The following is a 24778-nucleotide window of genomic DNA, read 5'->3' as shown; positions in this document are numbered from 1 at the left end:
CCCTCATCTGCATATTACTATGAACGCTCCGAGAGTAGAAGCACCTGCTAAACCGATATATTACACTACACTGTGTCTGACCTATGCCCAGTATTTGCAAGGTTATTATACTCCAGAGCTGCACTCACTATTCTGCTGGTGAGGTCACTGTTACATACATTACATTACTGATCCTGAGTTACATCCTGTATTATACCCCAGAGCTGCACTCACTATTCTGCTGGTGGGGTCACTGTGTACATACATTACATTATTGATCCTGTATTATACTCCAGAGCTGCACTCACTATTCTGCTGGTGGGGTCACTGTGTACATACATTACATTATTGATCCTGTATTATACTCCAGAGCCGCACTCACTATTCCGCTAGTGGGGTCACTGTGTACATACATTACATTACTGATCCTGAGTTACAACCTTTATTATACCCCAGAGCTGCACTCACTATGCTGCTGGTGGGGGTCACTGTGTACATACATTACATTATTGATCCTGTATTATACTCCAGAGCTGCACTCACTATTCTGCTGGTGGGGTCACTGTGTACATACAGGATGTAACTCAGGATCAGTAATGTAATGTATGTACACAGTGACCCCACCAGCAGAATAGTGAGTGCAGCTCTGGAGTATAATACAGGATCAATAATGTAATGTATGTACACAGTGACCCCACCAGCAGAATAGTGAGTGTGGCTCTGGGGTATAATACAGGATGTAACTCAGGATCAGTAATGTAATGTATGTAACAGTGACCACACCAGCAGAATAGTGAGTGTGGCTCTGGAGTATAATACAGGATGTAACTCAGGATCAGTAATGTAATGTATGTACACAGTGACCCCACCAGCAGAATAGTGAGTGCAGCTCTGGAATATAATAGAGGATGTAACTCAGGATCAGTAATGTAATGTATGTACACAGTGACCCCACCAGCAGAATAGTGAGTGCAGCTCTGGAGTATAATACAGGATCAATAATGTTATGTATGTACACAGTGACCCCACCAGCAGAATAGTGAGTGCAGCTCTGGAGTATAATACAGGATGTAACTCAGGATCAGTAATGTAATGTATGTACACATTGACCCCACCAGCAAAATAATGAGTGCAGCTCTGGGGTATAATACAGGATGTAACTCAGGATCAGTAGTGTAATGTATTATACTGCAGAGCTGCACTCATTATTTTGCTGGTGGGGTCACTGTGTACATACATTACATTACTGATCCTGAGTTACATCCTGTATTAAACTGCAGAGCTGCACTCATTATTTTGCTGGTGGGGTCACTGGGTACATACATTACATTACTGATCCTGAGTTACATCCTGTATTATACCCCAGAGCTGCACTTACTATTCTGCTGGTGGGGTCACTGTGTACATACATAACATTATTGATCCTGTATTATACTCCAGAGCTGCACTCACTATTCTGCTGGTGGGGTCACTGTGTACATACATAACATTATTGATCCTGTATTATACTCCAGAGCTGCACTCACTATTCTGCTGGTGGGGTCACTGTGTACATACATTACATTACTGATCCTGAGTTACATCCTGTATTATATTCCAGAGCTGCACTCACTATTCTGCTGGTGGGGTCACTGTGTACATACATTACATTACTGATCCTGAGTTACATCCTGTATTATATTCCAGAGCTGCACTCACTATTCTGCTGGTGAGGTCACTGTGTACATACATTACTGATCCTGTACTGATCCTGAGTTACATCCTGTAATTCTTTTTATTAGAAAAATATAAAAATTAACAAACAAGGCATATCTGGCCATAACTTAAACATAACAGTAAATTACATAAATAACAAATAATAATGATAAACCATTATAATAGTATAAAGCAAAAATGAAATCTTTAACCTTTTGCCACCAGGCCGGCCCAGCATTCCTACTTAACAAAAAATAAATAAATAAAATAAAATAAATAAATAAAAATGTTTTCAATCCAGGCAAAATAAGCCATAAAACTTAAACTACAAAGCCATCCTCGGCTGTAATCATAACTAAAGAGAAGCCGCCCTGGTTAAAAAAACTCCCACACCTGGGTTATAGTAAATTAACAAAACCTAAACACAGACATACAACCACCTTTAGACCAACACACGACCACCTGATACTACAAACAATAACTATACATGAACTGAAAATGAAAGCCATCCAGGCGTAACCAAAAGAAAGCTTATAACATATATCAGTATAAGAATAAAATACTAACTAACTAACTGGTTATTCCAGTACAACACTCGGGCCCGGCTGCCCTGAAAAACTAAAAAGGGACCTAAACACCAGTAACAGCGAAACAAAACACATAACAATTCTATCTATTACCCACGTGCCCCTCCACCTTCCCATAGACCCCAGTGTGAGCTCAGTTCATGGAGTCAAAGTTCAGTCCATTTTTGGTGTCCGCTCCATTCAGCCCACACCTTCCCACAGACCCCGCCCCCCATATCCCCCCTCCCAACCTATTCTGTATCCCCTCATATATACAATATATACAATGACTATAATGTCCATAAAGTTCATATGGCTTATTCAGCCATAACCCTGCCAACACGTATAACATAACATATATTAACATAAACAGGGCCGGACTGGGACTTAAAATCAGCCCTGGCACTCAAACCTCAGCAGCCCACATACCATATCCTTCCTTATAAATTAGAGATAGCATTGTACTATACATGCTGTAGCGAATTCTACTCACTACTTCCTTAAATATTGAACCCTACCATCAACACATAAAAAAGAAAAAATCTTTTGTGCATATTTATGTATTTCAGCAGCACCAAATCCGCAATAGATTAGGTATGTACGGGCATCTGTGAGGTCCATACTAGGTACAGAGCTGTAGAAAGGTGCGGGGGAGATACAGTATAAGTAACAGGACTTTTAGTCCAGTGTAAACTTTAATAATCATCCTTTTTCTTTACCAGCTGAAGTGTCAGAGAGGAGGAGCCTTCCTGCTGCGGCTGTCACTGTGACACTTCAGCTGGTAATAAAAAGGATGATTATAAAAGGAGTGCTTATAGTGCAATTACATCCAGTGACTTACAGGAGGCGTCTTCTCTGCATGAATTGCAAGTGACGTTTTTGCTAAAGTTGTTGTCTTTTTCTTGCTCGCCTATCATGAAGACTTCTCCGGCCGTGACTCCCCTCTGTAGGATCTACCAGACAAACATTTTAGGATCCTTGTTCCAGCATCATACCCAAGTGTATTGCTTCACAAAGTAACCTTTGCCAAACTGTCTGGGGCCTCCCTAACAAAAGGGCCAATGCCCCACTTGGACTGTACAGATATGCTGTAATGAAGCAGCCGTGCGGCTTTGTCATTACAGTGCGGCGCATATCTGTACAGTTCCCCCGCTCCCAGCATCTTATCACAGATGCTGTCCGGGCGGGGGAGAGTCCGTTACAGGCATTCCACATTCATGTTCCGTGCAGAACACGGAACGTGTGAATGCGGCTTATGGCTCAAAAAAGTGTGTGTGAACATAGCCTGACAGACAAAAGTCCAGCACCTCGTTCTGGTGTATTAGAATTCACAGCTTCATAACAGATCCATAATGTAAGACACCCTTGTTACCAACAACTGCATCATGTGATGGTGATGGCGTCTTGTATCAGGGAGTTACAATAAAGATGTGAATATAATTACATAGGAAGAAAGTGCTGGACTTTTGTCTATGGAATCCTACATATATTTACAGTCACATTTAAAGGGGTAGTGCGGCGGTAAACAATTATTCACAGAATAACACACATTACAAAGTTATACAACTTTGTAATGTATGTTATGTCTGTGAATGGCTCCTTCCCCGTGTCCCACCACCCCCACCCGTGTACCCGGAAGTGTGGTGCGCTATACATACCTGTCACGTGCCGACTCGTCTCCGATCTTCAGTCAGCGATGTCGTCTTCGGACGGCCGGGCCGAATCCCTCCGACCGTCTTGAGTGCCGGCCACCCTCTTCAGTGTCACCAGATGCTCAGCCGCGATTGGCTGAGCATAACTGTGCTCAGCCAATCGCGGCTGAGCATCTGATGACTGAAGATCGGAGACCGTGGTCGGCACGTGACAGGTGAGTATAGCGCACCACACTTTCGGGTACACGGGTGGGGGTGGTGGGACACGGGGAAGGGGGCCATTCACAGACATAACATACATTACAAAGTTGTATAACTTTGTAATGTGTGTTATTCTGTGAATAATTGTTTACCGCCGCACTACCCCTTTAACTACAGATTATTACAGATTATTCCAGTGGTGTAAACACCCAGCACACACTGTGCATACATACATATATATATATACATACGTACGTACACATGTAGCCGGCATTAAACAGATTGTGCTGACGCTACAGTTCAGGTATGGTCACATGTCAGCGCAATGTGTCTAACACTGGCGGCATACACTTTCTGTAGCGCTGTGTACTGCCGATACCCTGGGATGGGCACACTACAACCAACCCATGGCATCCCTGTCACACAATGGAGACTATAAACTAGGACAGCATCTCCTTCATACAAAAAATGTGTTTTCATATTCTGCCATATTGCATATACAAAAAATATGTAATACTGTATGTGCAATATGTCAGAATAAGAAGGCACAATTTTTGCATGAAGTAGATGCAGTCCTCTGGATTTTTTTTAACACATGTATATCATATATGAGAACATTCTGTACAAACATAAAATTATATACACATAAAATTATATACACATATGCCTACTGCACATACATGCATACAATATATCATAAGCATACTACAGAAGCATGTATACACTATAAACTGTACATACAAATACACAAACACACTATACATATATTGATACATCATAAACATACTACAGAGGCATGTATACACTATTCACACATCTACACACACACACTATACATATATTGATACATCATAAACATACTACAGAGGCATGTATACACTATTCACACATCTACACACACACACTATACATATATTGATACATCATAAACATACTACAGAGGCATGTATACACTATATACTGTACACACATATACATACACATACTAGAGGCATGCATACACTATATACTGTACACACATATACATACATCATACACATACTAGAGGCATGCATACACTATATACTGTACACACATATACATACATCATACACATACTAGAGGCATGCATACACTATATACTGTACACACATATACATACATCATACACATACTAGAGGCATGCATACACTATATACTGTACACACATATACACACATCATACACATACTAGAGGCATGCATACACTATATACTGAACACACATATACATACATCATAAGCATACTAGAGGCATGCATACACTATATACTGAACACACATATACTGTGTACATTACACACTTGAACACACTCCATATAGTAACACACTTACACATACAATCACTTACTTCTCATCACTAAGCTCCTTAGTTCTCTGGTCCTGGCAGGTCCTCCTCCCTCACAGCCAGCATGGTTCTCCCCGGCCCCTCTGACTGCAGAGCAGGAAGGAGATGATGAAATCACTGTGAGGGGGAGGGAGACTTGGTTGCTTCCTCACCCAGCCCAGCAGGGGGCAGATGACAGGCCCGGGCCCCCCTCTGACTGACACCTCAGCAGCCTCTCAGTGCTGCAGCGTGGGGCAACTTCTTCTCCTCTCTCCTCCAGGAAGCTGATCCCCTGCAGGAAATGACGTCAGCTGTGAGAGAGGAAGTTGAAGCAGACGGCCTGTGCGGCACCTCCGTTATGCTGAGGTATAGGGAAATAGGCAGAGGGGAGGGGGGAGCAGGGGAGGAATATTCCGGCCCAGTCACATTGCCAGAGGGTGAGAGAACAGCGCGGCGGCCGGCCACACTGTTCTCTCAGCCACTGCAGAGGGCCGATGCAAGTTTACAGCAGGACCAGCGGCCCCACTGACTGGTAATGTGGCGGCCCAGCGGGCATTTGCCCGGCCCGCCAGATTACCAATCCGGGCCTGAACATAAACATAGCACACCATAATAACATAACACAACAATATTATACAATAATTTTATATTAAGGCCCAAGTTCGGTAGCCTGTAAGCCCTTTATACCTACTGCTAACCAGAAAAACAAAACAAAAAGCTACAGTGGCATGCACCAGCCCTCCACCGGGATTCCCTACTGCTGTCCCTACCTGCTCTGTCCCTAACCAGAATTATGGTCCCTCACCCAGTGGGCTCAGTACCTAGGGCACAGCAAAAGAAAACTCTCTCCACAGGAGAGAAGCCCTACTTGTACCCAGCCTGCCATACTCCAAAGACCTGATCTTCCCGAGGTCACCTGTGATGTTTCTACAGACCTCCACCTCGGAGAGGACTCTACGCTGTGTAGATACTAGACACCGTGCGTTCCACGTGTGGTACCTAACCACTAAGCTGACTAAGAATACCGTGCAGCAATCTCGGCCACCCAGGTTCCTGAATGCCCCATAAGCCCACTCCGGATAGGTGGGACTGACTAACTGACTCCAACCTATGGAGGCGCCCACCCTGGTGTAAACCCCTATATTGAAGGGACAATGAAGCAGGAAATGATCCATGCTTTCCAGCGTATTACCACACTCCTCACGGGGACACCCCCGATCATCGGAGCTCCTGCACTTCAAGTTATCCCTTACATATAGCTTCCCCTGGAAGCAGCGCCAGGCCAAATCCCAAAACCTCTGAGGGATCCGTTTCGAGTTTAAAAGACTAAGCCCAACCTCTAGATCCCGACCTGGGCAGTCCCTGAGCGCCAAGGGCTTCTGGAAATGGATCAACAGAACCCTTTGGTCAAGGAATTTCCTCGACTGAGTCCTGAGCTCCCACATTCCCAGACCCCACTGACGTATCATCTTCAGAGTCGGGGTAGCGTAAGCCGGAAGATACCCATGGGGTGTACGAAGGTCCTTCACTCGCCCTCCTGTCTCCCATTCCTGGAAGAAAGGCCGAAACCATTCCCTGCAGGAGAGTACCCACGGAGGAGCCCTCTCTTTCCAGAGGTTTGCGATGGTAGCTTTTAAGAACGTGTTCACTAAGAACACCACAGGGTTCACCATAGACAAACCCCCAAGTCTCCTCGTGCGGTACGTAACCTCTCTCTTGACCAGGTTCAGCCTATTCCCCCATAACAGCTGGAAGAACAGGCTGTAGATCCTAGTATAGGAAGCCTCTGGCAAGATACATACACTGCCCAGGTAGATGAACAAAGGGAGCAGGTACGATTTGATCAGGCTTTCCCTTAAGGTTAAGGACCAACCCTTCCACTGGTTCACCTTCTGAGCGGCATTCTGGAGCCTACCATCCCAGTTTTTAGTGGGGTAATCACCCTGGCCGAATGTAATGCCTAGGATTTTTGCCGAGTCTTGGGGCCCTGGAAGGGTGTCCGGGAGATCAAACTCAGGATCTCCCCCTCCCAGCCAGAGACTTTCACACTTATCCGGGTTGATGCTGGACCCAGGTGCCTCTGAGTAGCGGTCCACCTCCGACATCACCATATCGACCTCCTCTCTCGAGGACGCGAAGATAGTGACATCATCAGCGTACGCTACCACTCTCAGGGTGGCTTCTGGCTCCTCCAGGCTCATCCCGACCCCTGCCAATGGTCCACAACCAACCCTCCTAAGGAAAGGGTCAATCGCGAACACATACAACAGTGGGCTCAAAGGACAGCCCTGGCGAACACCAGACCCAACCTCAAAAGAGCGGCCAGACCAACCGTTCACCAGCGGAAAACTCTCTGCCCCTGCATACAAGATCTTAAGCCAATTGACAAAAGTATCTGGTAGGCCATATCTCAGAAGGACGGACCAGAGGTACTAATGGTTCACCCGATCAAATGCTTTGGCCTGATCCAGGGACAGCAAGTACCCCTTCCAAAGACCCGCACTACTCCGCTCCACTGCCTCCCTGACACTAAGGACAGCACTTAAGGTGCTTCTGCCTGGAACAGAGCAATGCTGAGCCTCCGAAAGGAGCCGGGGTGCAAACTTCACCAGCCGATTAAACAGTATCTTGGCCAGAATCTTTCTGTCCACATTGAGAAGAGCTATGGGTCTCCAATTCTCAATGCGGCTCGAATCTTTACCCTTTGACAGAAGAATCAGGGCTGACCTCATTGACCTCGGCAGAGTGCCCGAGGAAAGACACTCATTGAAGACCTCGGTCAAGAGGGGAACCAAGAGGTTCCTGAAGGTCTTATACCACTCAGATGTTAAGCCATCTGGACCTGGCGACTTCTTCAGGGCAAGCCCTTCAATCGCCAGTCTAACTTCCTCTTCCCTGATCTCTTCTGCCAAAACATCAAGAGAGGGGTCTACCCCTGGCTCAGGAATGGTTTCAGCCAGGAAACCCGACATCACGTCTCGATCTAGATCCTTCCTCCCCAAGAGGTGTGAGTAAAAGGATCTGACGACCTCCAGGATCCCTGATCTGGACCGGTTCAGAGATCCCGTACTATCAACCAGTCCAGTCACAATCTTACTATTCACTGACATCTTACAGTTTCTGTAGGGGTCGGGCGAGCGGTACCTCCCGAAATCCCTCTCAAAAACTAAAGATGCGTGCCTTTCATACTGACACCTCATGAGCAAGGCTTTCACTCTGGAGATCTCTTCTCTACTACCTCCAGTCGAGACGAGATGCTCGAGCTTCCTCCTCAGGCCCTGATACACACGATACCTATTCAGGGACCTGAGGCTCGAGAGCTGGCGGAAGAACCTCGCAACCCGCTTCTTGAATATCTCCCACCACTCTGACTTACTACTACATAGGCCCAGTAGAGGTACCTGACTCTGAAGAAAATCCTCAAAGGACTGTCTTACCTCTGCTTCTTCCAGGAGGGACGAATTCAGCCTCCAGTAGCCTCTACCCATCCGGGGGGTCTCGGAAACATTCAGGGAAAACAAAATTAAACAGTGGTCTGAGAACTCCACCTCAACCACGGACACTGCGGAAGAGACGGCTTCCTCCTTTAAATAAAACCTGTCTAATCTAGACCTGCAGCTACCTCGATGATAGGTGAAACCCGTGTGGCCCGAGGGGGTCCAGATGTGGGCATCCTCTAGGCGAGCTTCCCTAACTATGCTGATCAGGGCCATGCTATCATAAGCCAGCTTGTCTTTGGCGCCTCTCCTGTCCTGAGACCTCATGATAGTGTTGAAGTCTCCACCAAAGACCACCTGCCGACTCGTAAAAAGAAAGGGCTTTTACGGTCCCACTTAGTTTGTGGGGCATAGATGTTAATGAGCCTGAGCTCTTGCCCCTTCATGAGGACATCCAAGATCAGGCACCTCCCCATTTCCAACTCGATAACCCGTCTGCATTCTACAGGAGCAGTAAAAAGGACCGCCACCCCACTATACGGCTCAGCCGCAAGAGACCAGTGTGAAGGTCCATGCCTCCACTCTCTCTTGGCTTTTATTAGAGAGGCTAGATCTGTCAACCTGGTCTCCTGCAAAAACAAAATGTCGGCGTTAATACGACCGAGAAAATCAAAGGCTGCAAATCTAGCCGTATCAGACTTAATGCTGGCACAGTTAATGGATGCCAGCGTCAATGGGGTGAGTGCCGCCATCATGGATGATAGAGTTGGACGGCCTTAAACCCCTACTTTCTTGTTTTCTTTCCACCCCTTCAACATCAGAGGAAGACCCCTTAGATGATTCCTTAGACCGTTTTAGAGAGGTGAACATATCCATCTCTTGATCTTCACTTCCTCCACCTGAGGCCACCTGACCCCCTGAGGAAACTACCTCTGGGGGAGCAGGCTCGGCACCTCCTGGAGGTTCCTCTGCCCTAGACACCAGTCCCTCAACCTCTCCCTCTAAAAATGGAGAGGTTCCTTCACTGAGGGACTGATATCTGTTAGATAGACCGATCAGAGGGGGGTCAGTCAGAGCTTCCTTTGACATCTGGCCTTTAATAATTTTTTGGGAAGACGAAGAAGTCGCCTTAGATTTTTTAGGCATCTTCTTAACATTCTTCCTTCTGCTGCGCTTAGGTTTTTCCTCTTGCCATCTCCCTCCATCCTCATCCAGACTTTCATACTGGGAAGAACCTGAGGAGATGGCTATAGCCTCGCTTTCCTCTTTGCGCAGTCTCCCCATCTCTTCATCTGGTTCAGCGCCCCCCAAAGCCTCAGCCTGACCATCTGAGCCAACGCCAGGAGCAGGACCCTGGACTACCCCGACCATCTTGGAACTTCCAAGGTCCCTGCTCCTTCTGCGCCTTTCCTCTCGCCTAAGCTGAGTGGTTCTCTTACGCTTTTCCTTGTCAGTTCTCTTCCTTGGCTCTGGTGCTCCCTCTCCTCTGCTGGTCCCCTCCCCCGCTGAGGCAACCTCAGGGCTCTCCCCAGCTCGGGTGGCTGCAGCATAAGAGAAAGAACAAGGACACCTACTAAATGGGTGACCAAGGTCACCACACAGGTGACACCTAATCCGGCCACATGATGCAGCAAGATGACCCTCCGCACCGCACAGTGCGCACATCTGCTTAGAGCAGTTTGCGCTAAAGTGGGTGGGATCACCGCACCTGTGGCACAGCTTCGGTTGCCCCTGGTAAAAGACCTGGATTCTGTCGCGACCAAGGAAAGCGGCTGATGGTATGTGCGCAACAGTATTGCCTGAACGTTTTAGAGGGAATGAGAACGTCCAGGCCCCAGACCAGATGCCATGCTGATCTAAGTTCTTCCGGGGAACGTCCGTCACTTCCCCGTACCTGCCCAACCAAGTCATGATGTCATAACAAGAAAGTGATTCGTTACGTGTCAAAACGGTCACTTTCTTTACCACGCTCTGGCGAGATATCGCTTTAACAACGAAATCTCGCCATCCGGGCTCGTCCTTCACCAGCTCATAATTAGACCAGAAAAGTTCAAGCCCCTCTGGTCTTACAAAGCTGATGTCGAACTCAGAGGAGCCGTAGGGGTGGATCAAGGCAAAGATGTCACTGGCCTTGAACCTCATCTGGAAGAGAAGCTCCACCACCTTCCCTCTCTGTGGGCACGCATCACTGCCTCTCCATACCAGACGGGCCACGTTCCTACGGCCACCTCCTGCCCGGGTGTTGGAAGCGACCAGACCACTTCCCCATTGTTCTCTCGGAAGGCTCCAAGTCCATGTCTTTCTATGTAGAAGGACAAGTCGACCTCCCTCCCCTCTACCTGGAGGTTCTGTCTCCTTTCCTAAGTGCCTCCAGAAGGCGTCGTTGCAAGTGACCCTCCCCAGGGGGTGGAAGTGAAGATCTCCCTGGACCTCCGGCTGCCGCAACATTAGCGCAACTCCTAACGGCAGCCGGAGGGGCAGCCGGACCCGGCCCTGACTGATTAATAACCGCATTACCAGAATATATCCCAGCAATATCTGCCCTGAGAATTGCCACTTCTCCAGTGGCACCTGAAGGGTTAACTTCACCACCCCTAGCATTCAAACCACTCACATCCCCATCATGCACACCACTACCACTCCCATCAATAACACCACTCCTTCCCCCAGTCTGCACAACATTCATACCACTACTACTCCCCCCATCCTTCACCTCCATACACTCAGTAGCTGGGCTGGCTTTATGGATCAGTGTGGCAGGTTTTAGCACTGTTTTATCGATTTTTCGTGTCTCAGTCCCAACAGTCTCTTTAGCTGCGGATGCCATGACAGGTGACGCACATGGCCCCGCATCACCATTAACTCTCCCGCTGGAACCTGTTATAGGCTCCAATGTTCTTGCCCTGGGAGAGTTGTCTACTGCATTTCCGGAAGACACGCCATCCCGCTGCGACCCCGCAGAGCCAACAGCAGGAGACACGGCAACCGGAAACGCCGTCACTCCGGGTGGATGTGACATTCCGGAACCTTCTGCACCAGTCTCTGATGCCCGGGCACCCCCCACAGAGGAGCGTCCTGCAGCACCCGAGACTCCCGAGTGGCCCTGAAAAGATTCTGTATAACGTATAACAGGGGGGTCACACTCACTCACACACTGGGCCAAAATTACACAACTGGACAGTTTCGGGCCAAGCTTGATAATTATTAAAGAGAGCATGTGGCGGTCCCGTCACTGTCAGAGCAGCGTGCGGCGGTCCCGGCCCTCTCAGAGCAGCGTGCGGCGGTCCCGGCCCTCTCAGAGCAGCGTGCGGCGGTCCCGGCCCTCTCAGAGCAGCGTGCGGCGGTCCCGGCCCTCTCAGAGCAGCGTGCGGCGGTCCCGGCCCTCTCAGAGCAGCGTGCGGCGGTCCCGGCCCTCTCAGAGCAGCGAGCGGCGGTCCCGGCCCTCTCAGAGCAGCGTGCGGCGGTCCCGGCCCTCTCAGAGCAGCGTGCGGCGGTCCCGGCCCTCTCAGAGCAGCGTGCGGCGGTCCCGGCCCTCTCAGAGCAGCGTGTGGCGGTCCCGGCCCTCTCAGAGCAGCGTGCGGCGGTCCCGGCCCTCTCAGAGCAGCGTGCGGCGGTCCCGGCCCTCTCAGAGCAGCGTGCGGCGGTCCCGGCCCTCTCAGAGCAGCGTGCGACGGTCCCGGCACTCTCAGAGCAGCGTGCGGCGGTCCCGGCACTCTCAGAGCAGCGTGGGGAGGTCCTTTACCCACTGTAACCTCACTTATACAGCACCCTGTACCCTGTATAATATCACTTATACCGCATCCTGTATAACCTCACTTATACTGTACCCTGTACCATGTATAACATCACTTTTACAGCACCCTGTATAACATCACTTATACCGCACCCTGTACCCTGTATAACCTCACTTATACCGCACCCTGTACCCTGTATAACATCACTTATACCGCACCCTGTATAACCTCACTTATACCGCACCCTGTACCCTGTATAACCTCACTTACACCGCACCCTGTACCCTGTATAACATCACTTATACCGCACCCTGTACCCTGTATAACCTCACTTATACCGTACTCTGTACCCTGTATAACATCACTTATACCGCACTCTGTACCCTGTATAACATCACTTATACCGCACCCTGTACCACCTCACTTACACCGCACCCTGTACCCTGTATAACATCACTTATACCGCACCCTGTACCCTGTATAACCTCACTTACACCGCACCCTGTACCCTGTATAACATCACTTATACCGCACCCTGTACCCTGTATAACATCACTTACACCGCACCCTGTACCCTGTATAACCTCACTTACACCGCACCCTGTATAACCTCACTTACACCGCACCCTGTACCCTGTATAACCTCACTTACACCGCACCCTGTACCCTGTATAACCTCACTTATACCGCACCCTGTATAACATCACTTATACCGCACCCTGTACAACATCACTTACATCGCACCCTGTACCCTGTATAACATCACTTATGCTGTACCCTGTACCATGTATAACCTCACTTATACCGCACCCTGTATAACCTCACTTATACCGCACTCTGTACCCTGTATAACATCACTTATACCGCACCCTGTACCCTGTATAACATCACTTATACCGCACCCTGTACCCTGTATAACCGCACTTATACCGCACTCTGTACCCTGTATAACATCACTTACACCGCACCCTGTACCCTGTATAACAGGCATGTCCAAAGTCCGTCCGGAGGGCCATTTGCGGCCCGCGTTCCGAACTTTTACGGCCCCCCAGGTATCCAGCTTGCTATTATCTGCCTGTGTTATAAAGCATATAGCATGTAGCATGTAAAATGGTCGGCCCTCGCACATGTTCACTTCATCAAATTTGGCACTCTTCGAAAAAAGTTTGGACATGCCTGCTGTATAACCTCACTTATACCGCACCCTGTACCCTGTATAACATCACTTATACCGCACCCTGTACCCTGTATAACATCACTTACACCGCACCCTGTACCCTGTATAATATCACTTATACCGCACCCTGTACCCTGTATAACATCACTTATACCGCACCCTGTACCCTGTATAACATCACTTATACCGCACCCTGTACCCTGTATAACCTCACTTATACCGCACCCTGTACCCTGTATAACAGCTGCCGGCGATCACCGAGGTGACTGTATAATAATAAATAAATTCATCGTTAACTATAAGATCCTGTAGCTTCCTCCACGTTACCATGACAACCGTGGCGCTCATCGGATGTCGTAGTCTCTATGGTAAGGCCTCCACAGCTCGGGCATGTAGACTGACCGCTCACAGGTCCTGACTCTATGATCCAAGAAACCGGAAATGACGTCTTTTGTATTTGAAAACCGGCGCGCGGCTTCAGCTGAGCGGATGTTTTCACAGGCGGGTGCGGTCACGTGGGCGTAGTTAGCGGTAAGTGCTCTTCACGACTGGCGAGGTGTGTATAACGCGTCACAGCCGGTGTCCCCAGCCCGGAAGGTGGTGGCGGCCCGGACACTGCTCGTGTTCTGTCAGGAGAGCTCAGGCACCTGGCTCCCGTGTGAAGGGTCAGGCAATAAGACCCCATCCACCTCAGAGGCTGAATCCACCGCCAGAGGTAACCATGTGCTATACAGTGTCCGGGGCCCGTCCTTCTCCCTGCTGCTGGACATGTTATATAAGCAACAAGACAGCGTTATACCCGAGCTGGCGAGAGCGATGGCGTTATATCAGAGGAGAGGAGAGCGACGGTGTTATATCAGAGGAGAGCGATGGCGTTATATCAGAGGAGAACGAGAGCGACGGCGTTATATCAGAGGAGAACGAGAGCGACGGCGTTATATCAGAGGAGAACGAGAGCGACGGCGTTATATCAGAGGAGAACGAGAGCGACGGCGTTATATCAGAGGAGAACGAGAGCGACGGCGTTATATCAGAGGAGAGGAGAGCGACGGTGTTATATCAGAGGAGAGCGAGAGCAACAGCGTTATATCAGAGGAGAGCGATGGCGTTATATCAGAGGAGAACGAGAGCAACAGCGTTATATCAGAGGAGAACGAGAGCGACGGCGTTATATCAGAGGAGAACGAGAGCGACGGCGTTATATCAGAGGAGAGCGACGGCGTTATATCAGAGGAGAACGAGAGCAACAGCGTTATATCAGAGGAGAACGAGAGCGACGGCGTTATACGAGAGGAGAACGAGAGCGACGGCGTTATATCAGAGGAGAACGAGAGCGACGGCGTTATATCAGAGGAGAGCGAGAGCAACAGCGTTATATCAGAGGAGAGCGATGGCGTTATATCAGAGGAGAACGAGAGCAACAGCGTTATATCAGAGGAGAGCGAGAGCAACAGCGTTATTTCAGAGGAGAGCGAGAGCAACAGCGTTATATCAGAGGAGAGCGACGGCGTTATATCAGAGGAGAACGAGAACGAGAGCGATGGCGTTATATCAGAGGAGAACGAGAGCGACGGCGTTATATCAGAGGAGAGCGACGGCGTTATATCAGAGGAGAACTAGAGCGACAGCGTTATATCAGAGGAGAGCGAGAGCAACAGCGTTATATCAGAGGAGAGCGACGGCGTTATATCAGAGGAGAACGAGAGCGACGGCGTTATATCAGAGGAGAACGAGAGCGACGGCGTTATATCAGAGGAGAGCGACGGCGTTATATCAGAGGAGAACGAGAGCGACGGCGTTATACCCGAGGAGAGGAGAGCGACGGCGTTATACCCGAGGAGAGCGACGGCGTTATATCAGAGGAGAACGAGAGCGACGGCGTTATATCAGAGGAGAACGAGAGCGACGGCGTTATATCAGAGGAGAACGAGAGCGACGGCGTTATATCAGAGGAGAACGAGAGCGACGGCGTTATATCAGAGGAGAACGAGAGCGACGGCGTTATATCAGAGGAGAACGAGAGCGACGGCGTTATATCAGAGGAGAACGAGAGCGACGGCGTTATATCAGAGGAGAACGAGAGCGACGGCGTTATATCAGAGGAGAACGAGAGCGACGGCGTTATATCAGAGGAGAGCGACGGCGTTATATCAGAGGAGAGCGACGGCGTTATATCAGAGGAGAACGAGAGCGACGGCGTTATATCAGAGGAGAACGAGAGCGACGGCGTTATATCAGAGGAGAACGAGAGCGACGGCGTTATATCAGAGGAGAACGAGAGCGACGGCGTTATATCAGAGGAGAGCGAGAGCGACGGCGTTATATCAGAGGAGAACGAGAGCGACGGCGTTATATCAGAGGAGAGCGATGGCGTTATATCAGAGGAGAGCGACGGCGTTATATCAGAGGAGAACGAGAGTGACGGCGTTATACCCGAGGAGAGGAGAGCGACGGCGTTATACCCGAGGAGAGGAGAGGGACGGCGTTATACCCGAGGAGAGGAGAGGGACGGCGTTATACCCGAGGAGAGGAGAGGGACGGCGTTATACCCGAGGAGAGGAGAGGGACGGCGTTATACCCGAGGAGAGGAGAGGGACGGCGTTATACCCGAGGAGAGGAGAGGGACGGCGTTATACCCGAGGAGAGGAGAGCGACGGCGTTATACCCGAGGAGAGGAGAGGGACGGCGTTATACCCGAGGAGAGGAGAGCGACGGCGTTATACCCGAGCAGGCGACTATCAAGGCTAATGGGAGATGCTGCACAACTGTAGGCGTGTAATCCTGGGAGCACACACTCAGCAGTTATATATTACACTCCTGGGAGCACACACTCAGCAGTTATATATTACACTTGTACAAATTATTATGTATATATAAATATGTATCTAGAGTATAGATAATACACACATATATTATATATATATATATAATATATATATACACATCACCCTCTTACTGGGTCTAGATTCGAGGTTGGGCCAGTAAATGAAATACAAGAGCGAGTGTAAAGTAAATCACATATTGTCAGAGTGGAATTTTGCCTTTTATATTTGTTATAAGAATTGTATAAACATATGAAAGAGCAAAAAATAATAATTACAGAAATACAATACAATGTAAACACTCAACAATAAACATTACATTAACCACAATGAATATATTATAATCCCAACAGTATGAAATCCAACCATAGTTACCACAACACGATCTCTTACACCCAGGTCTCCATCACAGTAGTTGCCACTCCAGGTCTGGTCTCCACTTCTTCTGTCCCCCTTCTACTTCTCTTCCCCTGAGCCATGTTTTACACCATCAAGCAGTGTCCATTATTCCATCGTTTCCCCCTATTCTCGCAGACTTCCTGTCTCTACAGTGTTATTGTACATATGTAAACACTCTACCTGTGACACCAAGTGACCATCTGATGTGTGAATCTGGGTATACAATGGGTATTTAGCCTGTATGGACTCTGATATGTAACAATACACACACATACATACATACATACATACATACATACATACATACATACAGATGTAGCCTGTGTCAACTTGATCACAATGACGCGTTTAACTAGACTTAATTGACAAAACAAAGCTCCCTGATGTTGTTTCAGAGATCAGGTTAGCCCTGGCTACATCTGTAGTCCTCCATCTTGATTCCAGTAAATAGATACCTTTATAAAATACATCCAATATGGCTGTGAGTAACATATTCAATTTATAAGGTCCATTTCTTTTACACACCGGGGATAGCGCACACTCGCCGGCTATATATATATTACATTCCGGGGATAGAGCACACTCGCCGGCTATATATATATTACATTCCGGGGATAGCGCACACTCACCGGCTATATATATATATATTACACTCCTGGGATCACAGCAGCACTGGCAGTGAGATGAAGTGATGTCACCTTGTATGATCAGTGAGTGGATGCTGTCTGTTACATGATACATCCTGCTGTGATCAGTGAGCAGCCGCTGTCTGTTACATGATACATCCTGCTGTGATCAGTGAGCAGCCGCTGTCTGTTACATGATACATCCTGCTGTGATCAGTGAGCAGCCGCTGTCTGTTACATGATACATCCTGCTGTGATCAGTGAGCGGCCGCTGTCTGTTACATGATACATCCTGCTGTGATCAGTGAGCGGCCGCTGTCTGTTACATGATACATCCTGCTGTGATCAGTGAGTGGATGCTGTCTGTGTCACATGATACATCCTGCTGTGATCAGTGAGTGGATGCTGTCTGTTACATGATACATCCTGCTGTGATCAGTGAGTGGATGCTGTCTGTGTCACATGATACATCCTGCTGTGATCAGTGAGTGGATGCTGTCTGTTACATGATACATCCTGCTGTGATCAGTGAGCGGCTGCTGTCTGTTACATGATACATCCTGCTGTGATCAGTGAGTGGATGCTGTCTGTTACATGATACATCCTGCTGTGATCAGTGAGCGGCCGCTGTCTGTTACATGATACATCCTGCTGTGATCAGTGAGTGGATGCTGTCTGTTACAAGATACATCCTGCTGTGATCAGTGAGTGGATGCTGTCTGTTACATGATACATCCTGCTGTGATCAGTGAGCGGCCGCTGTCTGTTACATGATACATCCTGCTGTGATCAGTGAGCGGCCGCTGTCTGTTACATGATACATCCTGCTGTGATCAGTGAGCGGCCGCTGTCTGTTACATGATACATCCTGCTGTGATCAGTGAGTGGATGCTGTCTGTTACATGATACATCCTGCTGTGATCAGTGAGCGGCTGCTGTCTGTGTCACATGATACATCCTGCTGTGATCAGTGAGCGGCCGCTGTCTGTGTCACATGATACATCCTGCTGTGATCAGTGAGCGGCCGCTGTCTGTTACATGATACATCCTGCTGTGATCAGTGAGCGTCCGCTGTCTGTTACATGATACATCCTGCTGTGATCAGTGAGCGTCCGCTGTCTGTTACATGATACATCCTGCTGTGATCAGTGAGCGGCCGCTGTCTGTTACATGATACATCCTGCTGTGATCAGTGAGCGGCTGCTGTCTGTGTCACATGATACATCCTGCTGTGATCAGTGAGCGGCCGCTGTCTGTGTCACATGATACATCCTGCTGTGATCAGTGAGTGGATGCTGTCTGTTACATGATACATCCTGCTGTGATCAGTGAGCGGCTGCTGTCTGTGTCACATGATACATCCTGCTGTGATCAGTGAGCGGCTGCTGTCTGTGTCACATGATACATCCTGCTGTGATCAGTGAGTGGCTGCTGTCTGTGTCACATGATACATCCTGCTGTGATCAGTGAGCGGCTGCTGTCTGTGTCACATGATACATCCTGCTGTGATCAGTGATGGATGAGGATGCTGTATCTGTATCTTTTCTTGCAGATGGATTTGTTGGATCAGTTTCTGGCTGGAGATGAGGAGAATCTTTGTTTGTACACCAGGGCGGAGCTGGAGGTTGGTTGTTGCTGGTGTCACTTCTGGGGTTTATGTACAAAACTAGTGGGCACCGCTATAAATCAGAGTGCTAAACCAATGCATATAAACACATGACCTCCTGAAGCACATGCACAAAATGGTAGCACATCAAAAAAAACTTCTATTACAACACTATCATAAATACAAAAACAGTAATACAATTATGCAGGAGTATTACAATGAGGGAGACAAACCCCAAATACCGCCCTACATTAAAGACACTTAAATGTCAACATGAGTCTAGCTGGCGTTCCAACCAGGACTAAACAACCAACCTGACCCTGGACTGTATGTACAATTGTTAAGGTCTAGCAGATCTGCCTAAGCAGAGTCCCTATATAACACGACATAGCCAAAAAAAAGGTAGAGAAAGATCACAATCTACAGTCCACTAAAGTATAGAGAAAGGGTCACCCCACGCGTTCCACCGCCTAGCGGCTTCCTGAGGTGGCTGCTAGGCGGTGGAACGCGTGGGGTGACCCTTTTTTTATTTCATGTGTGCACCTTTTTTTTGGCTATGTCGTTATATAGGGACTCTGCTTAGGCAGATCTGCTAGACCTTAACAATTGTACATACAGTCCAGGGTCAGGTTGGTTGTTTAGTCCTGGTTGGAACGCCAGCTAGACTCATGTTGACATTTAAGTGTTTTTAATGTAGGGCGGTATTTGGGGTTTGTCTCCCTCATTGTAATACTCCTGCATAATTGTATTACTGTTTTTGTATTTATGATAGTGTTGTAATAAAAGATTTTTTGATGTGCTACCATTTTGTGCATGTGCTTTAGTTCTTTAGGAGGTCACTGCTAGGGGTTTGTGGCGGTTTTCTAGGGATGGATGATGTGATAGAAAGGTCATCAGGGTCATGATCAGCGTTCTCCTCATTTCTGCAGGAAATTTTCCAGCTGTTATCCAGCCATGTGAAGTCCCACCGACAGCGACTACACCGGACCAAGAGGGAGATCCAGGAGCTGGAGGCTGAAACAGCACACAGGTAAATCAACGGGGTACACAGTGACCCCCACCAGCAGAATAGTGTGTGCAGCTCTGGAGTGTAATACAGGATGTAACTCAGGATCAGTAATGTATATACACAGTGACCCCCACCAGCAGAATAGTGAGTGCAGCTCTGGGGTATAATACAGGATGTAACTCAGGATCAGTAATGTATATACACAGTGACCCCACCAGCAGAATAGTGAGTGCAGCTCTGGAGTATAATACAGGATGTAACTCAGGATCAGTAATGTAATGTATGTACACAGTGACCCCCACCAGCAGAATAGTGAGTGCAGCTCTGGGGTATAATACAGGATGTAACTCAGGATCAGTAATGTAATGTATGTACACAGTGACCCCACCAGCAGACTAGTGAGTGCAGCTCTGGAGTATAGTACAGGATGTAACTCAGGATCAGTAATGTATATACACAGTGACCCCACCAGCAGAATAGTGAGTGCAGCTCTGGGGTATAATACAGGATGTAACTCAGGATCAGTAATGTAATGTATGTACACAGTGACCACACCAGCAGAATAGTGAGTGCAGCTCTGGGGTATAATACAGGATGTAACTCAGGATCAGTAATGTAATGTATGTACATAGTGACCACACCAGCAGAATAGTGATCGCAGCTCTGGAGTATAATACAGGATGTAACTCAGGATCAGTAATGTTATGTATGTACACAGTGACCCCACTAGCAGAATAGTGAGTGCAGCTCTGGGGTATAATACAGATGTAACTCAGGATCAGTACAGGATCAGTAATGTTATGTATGTACACAGTGACCTCACCAGCAGAATAGTGAGTGCAGCTCTGGAATATAGCTCTTACATTGGTGAGGCATTGTTGTTGTGGTTTTCTCTGCTAGTTTTGTTACTTGATTTATGAGTCTCTTTCCTTCCCTCAGTAGTCTGGGCAGAGAGGTCTCTGTCTCCCAGCTGGCTCACACTGTGCATCTGCTGGAAGCTCTGGAGGAAGAGGAGAAGATGCAGCAGCAGCTTCAGGCCACCACACATGAAATGGAAGGATTGAGTGATGCTCGGGGCTCTGAGTCCTGGTAATCCGCTCTGGTATCATTCTGGTGGTGATCTGCTGTATACCTCACTCTATATAGGCTGCAGGCACTACACTCACTATGTGAAGAGTACAGCTGCAGTATAAAGCAGATGGGTGGATGGGCATTCTAGATTATCTGTCAATTCAGCAGAGTGTAGATCATGGCTGATGTGTAATAGGTAAGCAGTGCTGCAGTGTAAAGCAAAGGCAGAGCCTTACCCAAACCTCTGTGCACAGCCGCGGGTGGGAGGATACGGGATATATATATGTCTGACCTGTCACCCCTGCTCTGCAGTGAAGCCCTGGAGGAGAGACTGAAGGAGGTAGAGGATCTCTTGTCTACTCTCAGTCAGCAAGAAAAAGCTCTAATGGAGGAAGTGAGGACTCTGAAGATGTCTCTGGGGCAGTCACAGAGCGCACTAGAAGAGACTGCAGCCGAGCATCAAACAGGTGAGATACACAAGGATCAGGCGGCTGAGATACACGAAGGGAGGAGTACAGAGCATCAGCCGGCTGAGGTACACGAGGGGAGGAGTATAGAGCATCAGGCAGCTGAGATACACGAGGGGAGGAGTGTAGAGCATCAGGCAGCTGAGATACACGAGGGGAGGAGTGTAGAGCATCAGATGGCTGAGATACATGAGGGGAGGAGTATAGAGCATCAGGCAGCTGAGATACACGAGGGGAGGAGTGTAGAACATCAGATGGCTGAGATACACGAGGGGAGGAGTGTAGAGCATCAGATGGCTGAGATACACGAGGGGAGGAGTATAGAGCATCAGGCAGCTGAGATACACGAGGGGAGGAGTGTAGAACATCAGATGGCTGAGATACACGAGGGGAGGAGTGTAGAGCATCAGATGGCTGAGATACACGAGGGGAGGAGTATAGAGCATCAGGCGGGTGAGATACAAGAGGGGAGGAGTGTAGAGGGACAGATTACATACGTGATAGAGATGAGTGAATCAGCACTCCCCTCATGAAGCCGTAATCCTTTCCGTGCAGCTCCGCTCCCTGATGCTCCCCCTCGGTTGCTGGGAAAAAGCTGGATCCAATCCTGGGAAGCTTGAAGAACTTTCCCAGTATTGGATCCGTTTTTCCGCTATCCTGGGAGGAGCAGCAGGGAGGGAAGCAGCGCTGAAAGGCCGACGACTTGATGAGCGGAGCGCTGATTGGCTCATCTCTAGTGATGGATGATGGGGAGATATCGGCTAGTCACACAGGCTTCTTGTTTCACCCCCTTCCAGTGGAGGCCGCACTCCTGGCCCTGCAGGATGGCGTCCACTCTGCTCAAAGCCCCCCGGTACAGGAAGAGGCCACCCAACTGCTCAGCGCCCTTATACAGGAGATGGACTTGCTGCGATTTATACCGAGAAAACGTTCCAATTAATATGTCCAGCATGGAGTCTGCCCAGCAGGTGAGGCGCTGGCTATATGCGAATGGGTAAGGGGTGGCGGTCTCTGTGCACTACACCCCTGTAAAGCATTACCTTCCCCTCCTGGTAGTGTCTGCTCTGGACTCCCTGGATATTGTAGACTTCTCTGACGCCATTTCTTTCCTTTTCCGGTGATCTCGCTGCCTTGTGTCCACTTTCCTGTGTTTTCCGACTGGCTCTGGGATTGTTGTTTCTGTCTCTGCCGATCCTCGGGATATTCCCCCTTCCGATTCCTCTGATTTATTGGAATATGCAATACAAGCTTTCTGATCAGTGACATCACCAGCACTGTGAATCATGTCTCCGTGTAATCCCTAAACCTTCCTGTAGGGGGCGCATGGTGCTCACGTAATGACTTAATGACTGAGAATGAATACGGCTTCTGGGATCACCGTGCTACTGCCTATAGATCATCATGGTGGGTTATACCGCGCCGCTGCCTATAGATCATCATGGTGGGTTGTACTGCGCCGCTGCCTACATATCATCATGGTGGGTTATACCGCGCCGCTGCCTATAGATCATCATGGTGGGTTGTACTGCGCCGCTGCCTACATGTCGTCATAGGGGGTTGTATATTGATGTTTTGTACTGTTTCCTCTGCTCCTCTTGCACTGATTGTGGGGATAATTTGGTTAATTATTGATTAATATAAAGAGTTTGGGATTATCTATGAAATATAATTTAGAAATTATTTGTTTATTGTTTCTATTTATGTTTTTTTATAATTGGTGTCTTGCAAAAATTAAAAATAAAGTCTTGTAGCGCGTAGCTGCCTATATGTCATTATGGTGGGTTGTACCGCTCCGCTGTCTACATGTCGTCATGGTGGGTTGTACCGCGCCGCTGCCTACATGTCGTCATAGTGGGTTGTACAGTGTATGTTAATGTCTTGTACTGCGCCGCTGCCTATATATCGTCCTTGTATACTAACGTCTTGTACATAGGCAGTATATGCGTTATTAATCTGTTCATGTCTTCTCTTCCTTTCTCTATTTCTTTGGGGTAAAGAAGGTGCAAATACTCAGCAGTAATGGAGTTTATAATGTGCCCAGTGTTTAAAGGGGAACTCCAGCAAACTTTCTTCTTTCATATCATCTGGTGTCAGAAAGTTATATTGATTTGTAATTTACTTCTATTTATTCTCCAGTCTTCCAGTACTTATCAGCTGCTGTATGTCCTGCAGGAAGTGGTGTATTCTCTCTAGTCTGACACAGTGCTCTCTGCTGCCACCTCTGTCCATGTCAACTGTCCAGAGCAGCAGAAAATCCCCATAGAAAACCTCTCCTGCTCTGGACAGTTCCTGACTAGTGATGTCACGATACCAGAATTTTGAGTTCGATACCAATACCAACTTTTTTTTCAATATTCGATACTTAATAAATTAAATAAAAATCAAACAAAACCAAAAAAAAATAGAATAGAAATGATCACCCCCTATTCTTACCTCAGCTATCAGGGGGGATGATGGGGGCTGTAGTTATGTAACACACACCAGCTATCAGAGGGGATGATGGGGGCTGTAGTCATATAACACACACCAGCTATCAGAGGGGATGATGGGGGCTGTAGTCATGTAACACACACCTTTTTCAAGCATAAGACCAGGTCATCCGCCTCAGGTGAGTGGGATAATCCCCCACCGTGCTGCATACATTGTAGAATGCGCCTTGTAAATATTGCACAAGGGAGCGCCCCTATCTCTCTTTTTCTTCCCCCCCAGGTAAGTGACGCACCTGGCCGTCCACATGATGGAGGACGTGACTCATTACACCAGATGCCGCCTTCTTACATCAATATCAGAAGAAAATAGTGAGAGTATATATGTGTAACACACGAGAGTACCTGAGTATCATAAGATGATAGTCCTCTTGTCGAGCGGGATACCCGTGTAGAAAGGAATCCATACACTGGTGCTGCAATCAAATTTGCTTCTTTATTTTTTAGCAATATACTCGGTACACTTCAGCTCACCGGCTGATACACGTATATACTCTCACTATTTTC

The 24778-nt window shown here is 48.2% G+C and overlaps 1 protein-coding gene across 1 annotated transcript; it reads left to right on the top strand.

Annotated features, from left to right (window-relative positions):
* Positions 1–14397: 14397 nt before the first annotated feature.
* LOC138800594 (differentially expressed in FDCP 6 homolog) lies at positions 14398–23571 on the top strand. The gene is made up of 6 exons (XM_069982380.1): positions 14398–14500; positions 19185–19256; positions 20168–20268; positions 21187–21336; positions 21631–21785; positions 22583–23571. The coding sequence occupies exons 2-6, from the start codon at positions 19185–19187 to the stop codon at positions 22723–22725; spliced, it is 621 nt and encodes a 206-aa protein (XP_069838481.1). The 5' UTR covers positions 14398–14500; the 3' UTR covers positions 22726–23571.
* The last annotated feature ends 1207 nt before the right edge of the window (positions 23572–24778 follow it).

The sequence above is a fragment of the Dendropsophus ebraccatus genome, chromosome 9 (genome assembly GCF_027789765.1).
Source record: "Dendropsophus ebraccatus isolate aDenEbr1 chromosome 9, aDenEbr1.pat, whole genome shotgun sequence".
In the NCBI taxonomy this organism is placed as follows: domain Eukaryota; kingdom Metazoa; phylum Chordata; class Amphibia; order Anura; family Hylidae; genus Dendropsophus; species Dendropsophus ebraccatus.
The sequence above is the reverse complement of the archived record's forward strand: the minus strand, read 5'-3'. Positions and strand labels throughout refer to the sequence as shown.

Coding starts and splice junctions, on each gene's coding strand:
- LOC138800594 (XM_069982380.1), top strand. CDS start 19,185: ATGGATTTGTTGGATCAGTTTCTGGCTGGAGATGAGGAGAATCTTTGT. Junction 20,269..21,186: donor GAGGCTGAAACAGCACACAG/GTAAATCAACGG, acceptor TCCTTCCCTCAG/TAGTCTGGGCAGAGAGGTCT. Junction 21,786..22,582: donor TGCAGCCGAGCATCAAACAG/GTGAGATACACA, acceptor ACCCCCTTCCAG/TGGAGGCCGCACTCCTGGCC.